General features: G+C 37.7%; 1 protein-coding gene across 4 annotated transcripts in view; it reads right to left on the minus strand.

Annotated features, from left to right (window-relative positions):
- KIDINS220 (kinase D interacting substrate 220) overlaps nucleotides 1–15,708 on the minus strand; it is an 81,127-nt gene that overhangs the window by 62,499 nt on the left and 2,920 nt on the right. For 3 of the 4 annotated variants that reach the window (XM_087775024.1, XM_087775023.1, XM_087775021.1), the window contains exons 2-7: nucleotides 10,941–11,088; nucleotides 4,894–4,992; nucleotides 3,363–3,461; nucleotides 2,252–2,350; nucleotides 1,145–1,246; nucleotides 581–679 (exon numbers count right to left, since the gene is read on the minus strand). In XM_087775024.1, coding sequence (XP_087631150.1) covers nucleotides 581–679; nucleotides 1,145–1,246; nucleotides 2,252–2,350; nucleotides 3,363–3,461; nucleotides 4,894–4,992; nucleotides 10,941–11,048 — 606 coding nt within the window. In that variant the 5' untranslated portion in view covers nucleotides 11,049–11,088. Of the gene's footprint in view, nucleotides 1–580; nucleotides 680–1,144; nucleotides 1,247–2,251; nucleotides 2,351–3,362; nucleotides 3,462–4,893; nucleotides 4,993–10,940; nucleotides 11,089–15,708 lie in introns of those variants that run through there. The other variant, XM_087775025.1, reaches the window with a different exon arrangement.

Here is a 15,708-nt window from a genome sequence, read left to right on the forward strand (position 1 = left end):
CTCACAAAGAGGTTTTCTGAAGAACTTCAGAAATAATAATATGAATACCAAAAGTTGTCCTAATTTTCCATTTAACTTTTACTGGTTTTATTTTTTATTTTGACAAGCATTTTAAGTGTCTTATACAACAAAAAATTAATATCTGTTTTATTTAAAAACAATATGCAGCTGAAAACTTCTAAAAAATTTCCAACTGAATAGGCACAACAGCCATTATTATTTTCAAAGGATGCTTTGTGTGTGATTTACTTTTGAAATAGCACTAAGGAATAAGTTTGACAGTGTTATCCTTCAGAGAACAATAACCTGAATTAATTTATGTTCATTAAAATTTACACTTCACATAGCAGTGTGTCAACTGTCAATACGACTCCCTAGTTACATAATATTTTCGTTAAAAGGCACAAAGAAGTTTAAATAATCCTCACATGTAGTTTGCAAATAGCTGGAAAGTAATATACTCCAACATCAACATTTCCTCTTGTTACATGTACTTCTCAGTATTTGTATTATAAAATAAAACAGGACACACAGATGCATGTACCCACACCTTATCACTGGAAAACGAACAGTTACTTACAGCTCCTTCTTGATCAACATCCGCTCCCATCTGCAGCAAGTATTTAACACACTCCAAATGACCTTTCCTCGCTGCCCAAACCAGTGGGGTGGTTCCATACTGCAAAAACATTTACAACATTTTATCATATTGCTCTCTATTTAGTATCCCCTACAATCTAGTATTCATCCTATACTTTAACGTTTTAGTTTTTACAAAGATATAATTTGGTCTTGTGTATTAACACAAGCATTTAAAAAGCCATTTTAACTTTTTCTTTGTAGATGACAGCTGTACGAATTATTTTTCTATGCAACCTAGGATAGCAAGGTTTCCAATAGCTGAGAAAACAGAAATACGCTCCACCAAAATAAATGTTCACAACCACCTTCAGCATACTACGGAAAAACCTCTTGCAAGTATAACGACTTACTCTAGCACACTAATTCTAATCTCATGAGCAAAACATAACAGCATGTTTTTTCAATAAAAAATTCAAGAGATTTTTATTTTTTAATAAAACTTACTTTTACAAAAAATATATCAAGCATTAAAGAAATTAAGTATTATATAAATATAACTTACTTTGTCAGAGCAGTTCACCTTAGCTCCATATTGCAGTAAGAGATGTACTATATCTGAGTGGCCCCGTCCCGCTGCCCAAATAATTGGATAAACACTGTATTGCTTAGAATTTTAAAAAAAAAAAACACAGTTCCAATTATTTTTCTTGAACGATATTGATCACAATGCTCCAAGAGACGATAAACCCACAGAAGAAGGAATATACAGAAATAAATCTAACTATGTATCAACTGTTGCCTAGTACATTGCCTACATGGTATCTAGGAAGATGTCTGCTGTTTTGCATCAGTTTTGTTTTATAACTCCTTAAACAAGGTTTAAAAATTCACATCCTTATATTAATATAAACATTTGTAATGTAAGAGAGAACCAACAGACAGCTATGCAATATCCCTATGTAATCAGGACTGCAGATCAGTCATGTCATGCATGCAGAAGCTGCATTTGCAAACCAGATGAAATCGACAATCAGAAAGGGAAGTCACTGGTACTCTTCCTTGATTGTTCACCCTTGCCTCAAACCCCAGAAAGCTAACAGCATAAATTGTTCATTCAAGTTTCAACATGCCTATACTTTTATAGAAAACGCTTATAAAATGAAATAAATACCAAAATCTTAGTTTTTTTAATTCTCTCTCACATGTATGGTACATATTTATATAATCTAGCCCATTATTATGAAACAATTAAACTATTCTATTTTCTATTCCATTAACTATGAAACAATGTAACTATTATGAAACAATTAAAACAAGTTACTGTTTCTGAATTGCACATATTAGTTACTCCATTAACTTCTACGGACACAGAAAAATGATAAGTGTTATACAAGTAGCATTAGATACACTACTTATCTTTTCTATTATTTCCTCTCCTGCTAATTTGAATCTTATTAAGAGCTATACACCCATTTGCTTTAATTAAAAAAATTTAAAATTAATAAGAAAAGTGGCTGTCACACAGATTATTAAAGCAATCCCTTTATAAATATAGTGATTAAAGTTACATTGCAAAAAATGTAAAATGTTTAATCACGGTAATAAGATGAGTGTACAATTCAGGACTTTAAACATTTGGGAGGAGGGGGCATTTAAGACCAAACCTTACCATTCCTGTGATGTTTGGATTTGCTCCTTTCTCAAGCAGCAGTTTCGCTACTTCGGTACGGCCTTTATATGATGCCCACATCAGGGCAGTCCATCCTCCCTGGCAAGCACAATTCAAAGAAATGTGAAAATTGAAAAATGATCTCTAGAAGTCTACTTAGTTATTTTATTTCATTTTGTATTTGTCCTAAGACTGTTTTGCAAGTCCAAAACATAGTAAGGATTGACTACACAACCTTGTGCTCCTACTTACGTAAGATAAACAATAAGCACACATATGAAAGTACTGATTTCCTGCTGTATGCAAAACTTGAGAGAATATCGTGTTCTAAATGTTCCTGCATTTGCTGTAAACACTCAATTCAGAGTTCAAGAGCGTACAAATCTGAACACTGGAAAAATAAACCAAAAAGAAAGCTCTATCTTAAAACAAAAGTCTAGAATCCAAATCAATTAACACAGAGGGTTTACTTTTGATTTGTGTAACAGGCAGCTGGCCTTCATAAAGTAACTATGTAATGTTTTGCTTCTTCAGGAAAAAGAAGCAAATCATGTCCTCTTAAGGGAGTAATAAGAGCAATTAATTTCAAACTGCATTGGTGTGTTCATTTAAGTTGGTAAACTAGGAGACAAGGAGGTTTCCCTACCTAAGGCATTTGACAGGTCAGGTAACCAAAATTAATTTTAAAATAACAGCACAGCTCCGATAACTGTAAGCACAATTTTTATTTATTTCTTTATAATACACTTTTGGGGAGGTAAAAGATCCCTCTCAGACTGACGCAGGTCTAGAAATCAACCACCGGCCATGCGGATGTGCTTAACATTACACTTACGAAAAAGCTAGATTGGTAGGACATGGCAAGATGCCTCAGCAAATTAAGAGGAAAAAAACAGCCCTAGAAAACAAGTTGCCTTTGCTAACAGTAAAGCAACTATTTTACAGCTGTAAAAACAATATTTAAATATATATTTTCCTTTTTAACAGCACTGAGTACATAATTTAAGAAAAAAAATTCTTTGATTTGTTTTACAGAACTGAAAATCTCCAACTCCCCAAATTGTTATTCTTACTGAAAACTATTTTATTTTTGCACTAGGACAACACATACCAAATCCCGATGCTCCAAACTGACATTATAATTGAGTAGCTCTGCTACAATAGCTGCATGTCCTTCTTTAGCTGCTGAAATAAGAGCTGTCCAGTTATCCTAGAAAAAGGAAAAAACATTTTTAAGTTATATTCAATATTTCAATACAATTACCTTGTTTTTCAAGTGTTTAACCCACAATAGGAAATTCACAACCCCTTAAAAAAGCTGTCCTTTAAAAAAAAAAAAAGTAATAAACCATGTCATAGAGTACCTGCCAGTTACACACATGAAAATACAGACCACCAACTACTCCAAATCTCCCCTCTAATTTCCTCTCCTACCCAATATCCATCACGTTCCAATCCTCAGTTCAGTGCAGGTTAGCTTCTAATTAATTTGATGGAGGAAGCAACACCTACAAAGGATCACAGAATGAGGGCAAGACATTGAGAACTGTTAGGTGGGCAAGAGATGGCAACCAAGACCACGGAAAATGGTGGTGGTCTGTCTCCACATACAGTGGGTGACAGCACCCAGGGGGCTAATATGCAAGGGGATTTGGACCACAGCTTCTTAGATTTATGATCACTTCAGGAGATACGTTTCTTCTTGCATTACACTTATCTTCCATCCACTGTTCAAACCATGTCCAGGTGTGGACTACTGTTTTATGTGCTATAGATATATAAATATAGCAACAGTTTATATGGTAATTGTTCTTCCTATAAGTATAGGAACTATAACATTACAGCAAATGTAATAAAATGTCTCCAAAAATAGAGACTTTTTTTTTTTAAAAATGACAGGTTTCATACCAGACCTTTCCTGGATGTCTACACTGCTACAACTAAACTAAGTGCAGAACAAAAAAAACACAAGCAACATCATTTTCCTGTTTATCACTCTTCACTGGAATATACAGACCTTTCAAAACTTTTTAACACCACCTCTGTCCTATTCACCCTTTCCGGGCATCTTTCACCTAGAGTCAACCTCTTCCACAAAGGCAGAAAGACAATTCATAAATTTGAACCCCTTCTCTGCCGCTGTTTTGGCTTTCACCTGAAATAATCCTTTAACCTATATTCTCCCTCAGAATTTACTGAAAAACACCAAAACCAAGGGGGCAGGAGGTGGGGGAGAAACAACATACCACAACATCACTAAGATGCGCAAAATAACTTGGACCTCATCTTTGATGCTGTATTTCTCTATTCCTCCTATCTTTTTATGTCAACTACTGCCAATCCTATTATTATAGCTTCCTAGTACTAATTTCCCAGAAGAAACAGCAGCAGCATTCAGCAGAGACCCTCAGACATTTAAAACATCTTAAATATCCCTATACTTTATGAGGAATCAAATCAGAGGAATAAAGAGCCACGCAATTTTGGATAAAATTTCTCTTATATGTCATCATTTTCCACCTTCCCTTTTTTTTTTTTTCTCCTTTCCTCAACACTAACCTAAATTCCTTTTCTTTGCCTGCTGCTTGAAATTTCTTCTTGCTCTACTGTTAGGTACCATCACATAAAGCACTAATACTTACTGCATCTTCCAAGTTGCAATTAGCTCCCTTTTTGAGAAGCTCCTGGACAATCTCTAAATTGCCTTGCTCGGCAGCCAACATGAGTGGAGTCTGGCCATTCTGAAATCAAAATGATAGGAAAAATGATGCATTGGGAAATGGTGCAAATGATGCACATACATCAACAATAAAAGGCCAAAAACTACAGAGGAATGATAAGTTGTTTCCAGTTTTCAAATTGCCAGTGAGAAGCAGTGAGAAGGACTCGTTTTCAAACCACGCAGTAAACTTGCAATAAAAATGGAGAACATGATATTAAACCCTGTCCCATAAGAGATAAAAAAAAAACCAACCAAAGAAAAAAAAATTTCAGATATTAAAAATGGCTACCAAAAAAAGTTACACTGTTAAATATATTTTTTTCTGAATGATTTGCCCACTGAAGACATCTCTAATACAGCCTGTAACATCTTTACATCTTGAGGTAACTCAGTCACATTGTTTAGAAATGAACAAACAAACAAATCTAGCTTAGGAACCACAACGGCCATTAAAACATGCACACCGATTCAGAGTAACAGTAAGATTTCTTGCTGAAGTGTTGGAAAAAATAGTCAAGTTATATACCACACTTTCATCTGACAGTATACCAAATACAGATATCATTCCTGTCCTGTGCAACACAGGTTCTTAACAGATAGCCTCATCTCAGGGAAGATGAAAGATAGAAAAGCTGGTTTATTTGCCTTCAAGGATGTTTTAAAAGTCAGTTACAACCTGTCACCCTTCCACCAGCCTACTTCTGTGTCAGCAAACTTCTGAGATAAAACTGCTCCACATGATGAAAAGTAAAACTTACTAAATTTGACAGTAAATTTGTTAATTTCAACAAGCTTAATAAACAAAGACAATTTTTCCTGACCTGTCTTCTGTCTTTTCTCTGTACCATACAGAAAACTCAAATTATCTAGTCTCTAAATAACGCAAAAGCTACATGTTAGGAGTTACACACCAGCAATATCCCTGAAAAGAATAAAAATCAGCGCAGAATCAGAATACAGTAAGATCACTAATCTTCATTAGTGAAACAGTTAACAGTAAGATTAATAAAGACATTTGATAAGTTCTTTCTGCTCTTTACGTACAAAAAAAAAAAAAAATCACAGAAATGCACTGATTCTTTCAAAAAAGCTTCCTGGTCCATCAGCTATTCCCTAACTAGCCTTCACAGAATCTTCCCCATGACATTATGGAGAACCAACAGTATTCCCCGTGACAGGATATAATGTAATATCTAACAGTGCAATTTTTTACAGGGAGAAATTATGCTCTTGTATAAGTTTATGTTGTTACAACTATACATTGTATACACTCAAAATGATACCTTTGCTTTTAGATCCTAAAGTATATTTTGTATCAACCAGCAGTAGTATTTAGGTCTGGTCATAAAAAAAATCGTGTGCAAAAAAATCAAGAGGAAGGAAAATACTACTTTCTAGAAGAGAACAGCTCTCTTCGGAGGAGAGAACAGTTGTAACTTTTGCTCTTTGAGTTCTTTATGTGCAAGTTAATATTTTGGGAATACACAGGCCAAGTGATTTGGGAAATCACGCCTGACCAATCTGACTGCCTTCTGTGTGACATCATTGGCTCGGTGGACGAAGAGCTGAGACACCACTGTTTATCCCACCTCTAGCAAGGATTTAGACATTGTCTCCCACAACATCCACACCAACAAAGTAATGAAGTATGGACTAGATAAATGGACAGTGAGGGGGACTGAGACTGGCTGAACTGCCGGGCTCAGAGAGCTATGATCAGCAGCGCAACATCCAGCTGGAGGCCAGTCACTAGCGCAGTACCACAGGGGGCAATACTGGGGTCCTGTTTAACCCCTTCATTAAGGACCTGGGCAATGGGACAGGGTGCACCCTCAGCACCTTCCCAGCCGATACAAAGTTGGGAGGAGTGGCTGATGGACCAGATGCTTGTGCTGCCATCCAGAGGGACCTGGACAGGCTGGAGAAATGGGCAGACAAGAACCCCATTGTACCGAGCGCAGGCGTCCAGGTTTTGGTATTGGGGGAGCTGCACAGGGTCTCTGTGAAGAGAGGCTGGGACGGCCCTGTGCCGGACACATTCCAGCTGGCTGCAGTCAACCCACCTCAGGACACAGGACTAGATAATCTCCAGAAGTCCCTTCCAAGCAGTGCTTCAGCAAAACACACAAAAATCCCTATTTTAGCACAAACATTCTTCTTACCTCCTTCTCAGCAGTTACTATTGTTATCACTGTGATCATCTTCCACAGGCGGGTAACACAAACTGAACAAAAGTATCTCTGGGCAAGAGGAGGGTGTGGATGGGACAATGATCCCCTCCTGTAACAAGTGGCATACAGTTGTAGACTGGCTCTGGTATTCTTAGACAGATGTAAAACTTTTCTATAGGGGTACTGAAAACATCCTTCTTTTTACCAAGAGATTCTCAAACACAGGTTCAATGTTTTAGCAAATAATGAAGATTTCACCAACACAGAAACAAAAGATAATTACTACACCTGTGACATCCAGATTAATTCTCCAAAGTTGCTCAAGAGTCTAGACACTCCACAACTACTAAATGCTCATATTTCTCACAAGCACAGAGTACTGTGTATCTGTACATCACAGCTAAGTCTAAGTACTGGAATAACCAAATTATAAAGGGGCACACCTGTATCTTTTTAGGAAAATCATTTAGTGGTGTTACCTTACAGATTAACTCTCTCACACAGTCCACGAGAGAAGACAAGATTCAGAATTGAAGATGCAGAAGGTCCTTCAGTATTCAAGAGCAGAAGAGCAGAAAGAAAGGCACATCAAAGGAAACTGGAGGCTGTTAGGATCAAAGTGTATCACACAAGGCAAGCATCTATCATTAGCTGTTAAGTAATCAACATATCTGGTATGAGAGAGGAGAATGAGCACAGGGGAAAGGATGCGCAGGGAAAAGGCAGAGAGACTGAGACTTAACTGAAACTGCTGGTGTTAATCCAACAAAACCATCCATACACAAACTGACTGGAACATCCCAGTTTTTCTGGCAATGGATCACAGTCAAGATATAAAGGGTTGGTAACAATGTGGGTGATCCTACCATTGGACAAGTCACTGCAGCCTGGGAGGTCCTGGCACTAGCAAACCTTGGCTTGTCAGCAATCTTTTTAGACCTACTCCGCTGGCACTCCTGTTTTGGTATTTTAGTTTTACCCAAGAAGAAAAGACATCTTGGCAGGTCCAAAACTGGAAAGAGAATTGCACTCAATGCCACTGAATTCCAATGAAGAGCTAGCACTTAAACATAACTCCTATCATTGATATGTACAGACAGCCCCCTCGCCATGGGTTTAAAACTGATACAAACCACACGTCTCCAGAAATTACCTTCTCTAATGCAATATATCAGAAGACTGAAAAAATTAGCTATCAGGGAAATGATTTCTGCAAAAAAGGCAGTTACTGAAACCCAGGAGTGCCCTTAGTCCCATCAAGAAGAGAAGAAAAATTTAGAAAAGAAGGTGAAGGCAGTGACACTGTTGATAAAGTCAACACAGACTATTTGTCTGATTTTGGCCATGTTGTTGAAAGGAATTACCAGCAGAAGGAACAAACTATTGCTCTTCTCAGATACACAGCATGCCAGCTGGTAGGGTTCATGTGCATGCTCTGAAACTTAAATATTCTCCCATCTCAAATACCTCAGCATATGCACATACATAGCATGAAATGAACGTGCCAACAATGAAAGAAAACTGTCTTAATTGAAATCAGATCTAATAACTACAGTAAGGCTAAATTCTGTACATTGCTTTCACATTTGCATGATGCTTTTTGGTTCTGAGTAATTTATGCCATTCGACTTCTTTCCAAAAATATTCTTTCCATCTTATGCAGGTTTAAAAAAAAATAATGCAACAGAACATGCATTTTCCAGGACTTAATTAAAAAAAAAAAAAAGAAAAAAAATACATGAATTGGAAAGCCAGTGTTCCATACACTACATGGTGAGTAAATAAACTGCCTGGACTGTCAGATTCAAGACATAATGGTCAACTCTTCACAGTAACTGGTGCCGAGTTGGCAGGGTTTGATTTGGGGCTAACATTGTAGCATCTTCATCAACACCCAGAACCATGAAACAGAAAGCACTCTCAGCAAGTTTACGGACTGCCCCAAGCTACGGAGAGCAGTTGATATGCCAGAGGGCAGGGATGTCATTCAGATGAAATTCAACAGGCTGAAGAAATGGGCTGAGAACCCCCCTGCAGTTCAACAAAGGACAACGCAGAGACTGGAACAGACCAAGCTCATGCAACAGTACTGGCTAGGGACTGCCTGCCTGGGGAGCCACGCTGCAGAAATGGGCATCGGGTCCCAATGGATAACAAGGCCATGAGCCAGCAGTGAGCCCCTACAGCAACGAAGGCAAATTAAATACTGGGCTGAATTAACAAGGGCACAGCTAGCCCTCTACTCAACACTGGTGAGGCTGAACCCAGAACACAATGCCCCATTTGGGGCTCTCAATAGAGAAACTCCCAGTCGCAGAGAGATCGACAAACTGCAGAGCCCAGCAACGGCATCACTCCAATGGTTATGAGACTGGAGCATAAGACGTGCAAGCAGGAACTGAGAGCTGGATTTGTTCAGTCTGGAAAACAGAAGAGTAAGGGGGCATCAACACCAGTCTTGCACTACCTAGATGGAAGGGAAATCTTAGAAGACAAAGGCAGATTCTTCTGAGGCACACAAGACGATGACAAGAAGCAACAGTCACAAGATGCAGCAAAGGATATTCCAATAAAACATACGGAAAATGTTTTTAAACAAAGAGTGATTAAGCACTGGAGCATTGCTCAGGGAGGCTGCAGATTCTCCATCCTTTTGAGGACTTTCAAACTTTGCTTGTTAACCCCCTGAGCAACATAATGTAACAATGAAGTTAGTCCTGCAAGTGGGAGGAGACTGAATCCAATTACCTCCAGAGGTGACTTCCATCCTGAATTTTTCTATTAGTCTGATTTTCTGAATATGCTACATAAGTTGACATGGTTCCAGTTCTACAACACTTTTCAGGAAATCAGAACTAAAATAAAAATCAATGATACAAACTGTACATCCAGATGAAAGAAAAGTTCAGATGCTTACAAACCAGAAAATCTACTACAGAAGATGAAATAAATTAGTCAAATAATCTAAACTTATTTGTAAAATACACAGAAGACTTAATAGTGTGTCAAGATAACCTGAATTTTAAACATTGTGCAAAACAATGTAAACAGTCACTAGCAACAGACATTTGCATGAATCAAACCTCCCAAGAAACTCCTGGGAATCTTCAGTGCGGTATAATGAAACCACAGCACGTTCGCTTCAATTGATGGTGGTGATATGCTCGAATCAGACTAAATCAGGTAACAAAGCAGAAGCTAACAATGATCGCGCTATCCCAGGATTCCGAATAATCCGCGTTTAAACTCCCCGCTGTGTATCAAGACTTCCCGTGTAATCCTGGTAAAGTCGCTTAATCCTCATGGTTACATCTAGACTTACTTTCTGGATACATATCTTTTCATCCAGATGAGCACCTACTCAGAGTAAATTGCAATATGTGCTCCTATTTGGATTGTATAACAAAGTTGCTCTTGCCTGGAAACCAGGATGTGGGGGGAAGAGTTGTTATCATCCCAGGTTTCACCCCAAATGGGCAAGGCAAGAACACACATGCAGCCGGATCTATGAACTAAGAAACAATTCCTAGCCGCAGAAATACAGGTATAATCTCCATTCACAAAGTCGGGACGAAGCCGCATTTTCCAGCTCAGAACACTCAGAAAACAAATACAACGAAAAATGCTGAGGTGCTGACAGCAACTGAATACTGTGTGTTCAGTCTGCAAAGGCAAGCAATCACTTGAAAATAAAACAAAAATTTGTATATTAAACAACCAGTGCGATCTCACTAATTATTCATTCTGTAACTAATAAGCTGCAATATGAAACTGACCTTTCAAAAAATCATCTTACCTCATTTCTCTCATCTACATCCCTGCATTTCTCAAGAAGCGCTTTCAGAGCAGGAACATTTCCTTCTTCTACGTAGGTCAACAGACTCTGGCTCATCAGACTTGCCATCTTCGCACAGTATTTAAAATGCTTCTACAACAAAGCTTATCTGTATTTCAAGAAAACAAAAAAAAAAGGCAAAGCATAAGTAAAGGCTCTGAGAGTTAACTTTGACATTAGAAAGCATGAATTGTACGTGCCAATAAGTTACTGGTTGGGTACAAACACCTGCCATTCTCCTCAACAAAATGCTGTGGAGACATGTGCATTGAAATGCACTACATTTCAATGAAGAGTCAATTGCTTAATCTTTCTAGTTCTTAGAAAATTACAGAAATTATTCTAATTTTTAGATATTGTCTAAATATGTATTTTGAATAGAATGCATAGCAGTCTTTCATTTGCATAAGGTTTTCTGCATATATAACATTCTAGAAATACCTGTATATGTTACATACTTCATATATGCTAGTTATTTACAATATAACCCTCATCATTTATGTACATAAGCAGAACACTGAGACTATTCAGCATTATAAAATACAGTGATAATATCTAAATTACAGCCATACGGAACTCTAAGAAACACCATTTATTAAATCAGTTATCACCAACTTCAGCCAGACATGCCTGCATGTGATGGCACATTGTTAACTTGCTAGTCAAACGTAACATAGCAGCTGTTCACTAATTGTATGTTTTTGACCTCTAATATGTAAGACAGGAAAGGTTTTTCTTGGTTAAGGCAGACCATTAAGAACCATTTAAGACTTCCTAAAAAACTGTGGGCTAGTAAGTTCAGAGAACCAGTAGCCAAATTTATACACGTACAGCTCCAGAAGCTGAATTATTCATTGCACATAAATTAAGTGTCACTGGATGCAGAACAAGTCATGGAGCTAAACAGAAGACTTCATTCACCCCCCACCACCTTCCTCCTCACCAGCAGATGACACAATTGCTCTCTCGCTGGCTTTTTCTTGTGTGATAGCAGCATAACAGCAAAGGAAAAACTCCAGTTTAGTGTTAGCTAAAGCCTACTGGTTAGGCTGTTCTCTACCAGGCAGAAGCCAAAGACCCATGGCTTTCCCAGGCAAATGTTCTAACTTCTGTTCTCACATAAAAGCAGCCAGTGCACTTCACTGCACTCCCAACTGAAGTGGAAAGTTAACCAAAAAGAGACAAGAAGCAGCCAGCAGGAACTTCACCACACTTAGTGCGGAGAAGTTAGTTTAGATTTGGAGATTTAAATCAAACAATCTAGCTCAGCCTTAAATTGCTTACATAGACCGTAACAGTATCACATCATCCTTTCTTCTTTAGGAAGTATATGTAGACAAACACAATGTTGTCAGGATATGTTGGACACAACCTGAGCTTACCTATAGCACCACAGCCACCAGATGACCCACGTATAGAAATGCCTTGTTCATAAAAATGCCAGCAAAGAAGCCAACACGCCCAGTTCAGCGAAGATGACTGCAGCTCTGGGTACATGTAGAGCTTTAGGCACACACGAACGTTTAGTGACCAAGAAACGATAAGCTATGTACATTTTAGGTATGCAAGCAGAAGAAAATGAGAGGGAGAAGAGAGAGAAAGGAGGGACTGTGACTCCCACTGTTAAATTTGTGCTTAAAATCCAAGCTGCAGTTTAAAGGATAAATTCCAAAGAGGATTTAGGCATCTGAACTCTCCATACTCCAAACGTCCACATACCATGTAAAAATACACAAACCAAATCGTATCATTCAGACACTATTTAAAACCCAAATCTAAAATCAGTTCCAAAAAAAACTAGATTTGACATACAAAGCCCAGCAACAGTTTTACTAGGCACTGCACAAATAGCCAGTCTCTCCCACAAGAAAGTTATAAATAAACTAAGAACACAAAAGGTCTGTCACCTTTACCGTAAAGTACCATCATGCAAAGGGGGGTGAGCAGAACAACAGTGGTGTCATATAATTGTCTTTATTTTTTTCAGTAGGAGGAAGAGCTAATTGAGAGGTTGCAAACTTAAAAAAAAAAAAAAAATGACACTACACCAAAAATTAAAGGTTAAAAAGAAACAGTGATTGTAGTGACTCATTGCCCACACAACAGGCTCCTACTGCCATTTCAGATACAAAAATACCAGAAAAGTCAGCATCTTGCCTGGCATCCAGCTGCCAGTCCAGAACAGTCCGCCTCCCTTACGGCCTGCACCGCTATCTCACAGACCTACGCATATGTCGCAGATATTCTCGGGCACCCAAAATGACATTCAATATTCACATGCAGGCACCTGAATTCCTCCCATCATTTTTTACATATTTAGACAGAAATTCATGAAATGTGACTTGCCACTGGCTCCGCTGCTACCACAGACATTTTCTGATTTCCCTGTGCCCTGTCCCAGCTTCTCTCCTGTAGCTGTGCCTTAAATCCCCATGCTGCTTTCCATACCAAATAGTAAATTGAAAACTATATTAAAAATCATCAGCAAAACATGACTACAATGTCTCACCAAGTAAATTATACTTTGCCGTTGCTGTCAAAATCTCGCCAGTTAATTCTTAGCTAGTGTGAAAAGGGAAAAAGTATTCAGCATTGCTTCCTCCTCAAAGTAAGATTCTTCCCTTGATGTTCCCTACTGTCATATTTCAAAAAAGCAATGGCAGCCCTGCTGCACTGTAGATAAGTACCCTGCTTCAGAAATCATTACTTCAACTCCCAGTTATCAGGACAGCGCAGCTTCTGCCTGAATGTAGATCTGAATCCTTACAGGCAACTTAAACCTTTGACTAACAGCAAAATACCTCATGCTAAAGAACACATCTAGAGCTGCATTTACAAACTCCGTGCGAATATTACTTTTTTTAAAACGATAAAAGCTTTGTAGGGGTGAACCATCTCCAAGTATATTAATATTCTTTGTCACCTATGCTTCACTGTCACATAATATCCCCTTCTTAGAATTAATAACAGTCTATTTTATAAAAACAAGAACAAAAAAATCAAATATTATAATTATGAATTTTATATCTTTATGCTTTCATTTACCACTTTTCAGGCAAGCTTCTTAGAGCCTCCAAAAGATTAACATCACTGGAGGGTTTTGGGAAAGCACTGTTTAGGGAGTCAGTAACAGCAATTTCCATTTAAAATGCAACCTGAATTCACCAGGTTAATCTATGCATTAGCATTCTTCTCATCCTTAAATAAACCCAGCAAAATAAAGGGGGGGGAAGAAAAAAACTCAAACAGACAAAAAATGAAAACAAAACAGAAACACCACGATGCCAACAAATGTATGTAAAAAAAGGTTGCTGTTAATATTTTTGGAAGCTTTACTTTTGGTTTTTTTTCCCCCCCTAAGAACAATAACCATGCCTGAAATTAGGCTAAAGTTCATTCATGATATTTTCACTCATGAAAGCAAGTCAATATAAATTGAGCAGACCCACAGTCCACCTTTTTATTGAATAAGATTTATAGTATTATGTTATGAAAATTAAGTACCATACTCAAAGTCCATATGAGTGCTGGACACTAAGGTGTGATTTCTTCCAATGCTTGAGATTTCTTTTAAATTATCATAAATGCTTCGAACCAAGACTCTGAGGTACAGTCTCTAGCTAGGTAAGGAACTTTATTCTGGCCCCTCCAATGGAAAAAGCTCCTGAAATACATATTCATACACTTTTCAAAACAAACAACCCTAGAACAACAACAAAAAAATCTCAATAGTTTATCCTTCACCAAAATAAAGGATAAGAATCCCTGCCAAATTTCATAAACCTAGTGCAAAACCAGTACCATTCAAGAGCATCCAATACATACACAGTCCTTAATTGCTCAATTAACAGTATTTACTTTGTTCTTTGACACAGCAGAAGTATTTTCACACGCTATAACAAAACTTTCTATTAAAACCAGGAGCCCATTTGGAGATTGATCCCCTTTCCAATAAGGATTAATGCTGTTACGTTTTTCTCCCACCAAAGCGAGCTGATTCCCAGCCCATGAACCAGCTCTTCATTCACAATCCAAACTTCCAAGCTTGGAAATCTCACAATGCCCTCGGGCTGCAAATCCTGGTATTTTATAAGACTAACAACGCACGATGAACTACGAAAAGATATATTAAGAACACAAAAGCTCAGGTGAAGGTAATGTTTGCACAAGGATTAACCTGTTTTTGTAAGGCTCTCCCATCCTGAGCTGAAGCAGATGTTATCACTGTTTTGGAAAGACTGCAAAAATTTGCTGATTTACAAAAATTTAGTTTCTCTCAACTGCACCGATACTGACTGCAGAGGTCCTGATAACTCAAATCTGCAGATATTGAATGTACTCTCAGAATCCTGTATCAGTTTCTAACTACATAAAAAAATATATTATTACACACTAAAATTTCCAAATATCACTATCTTTTTCATAGCTCTCTCCCATATTTTTTTTTTATTGTGTGAGCTGTGATCATTGATTAATAAATATCAAAATTGGTCAACAAACACTAACATTATTGAGAAGACTTTCTCGTTTTGTTTCCAACAGGTAAAGATCATAGCGACTTACATAAAATTCATACTTTTCATCATACAATGAAAAAATTGTCCCCTTCTTTTTAACATGCTTCCTTCTATTTCCAGATACAAAAGCTACCTTCCCAGCATGCAAGACTGTGGCAGATCTTTCAGTTAACTGTAAGAGGAAATAATTACAGTGCTTCTGAAATCTGGAC

This window comes from Nipponia nippon, unplaced genomic scaffold (assembly GCF_047370975.1).
Source record: "Nipponia nippon isolate SJK-2023a ecotype South Korea unplaced genomic scaffold, ASM4737097v1 scaffold_4, whole genome shotgun sequence".
Taxonomy (NCBI): domain Eukaryota; kingdom Metazoa; phylum Chordata; class Aves; order Pelecaniformes; family Threskiornithidae; genus Nipponia; species Nipponia nippon.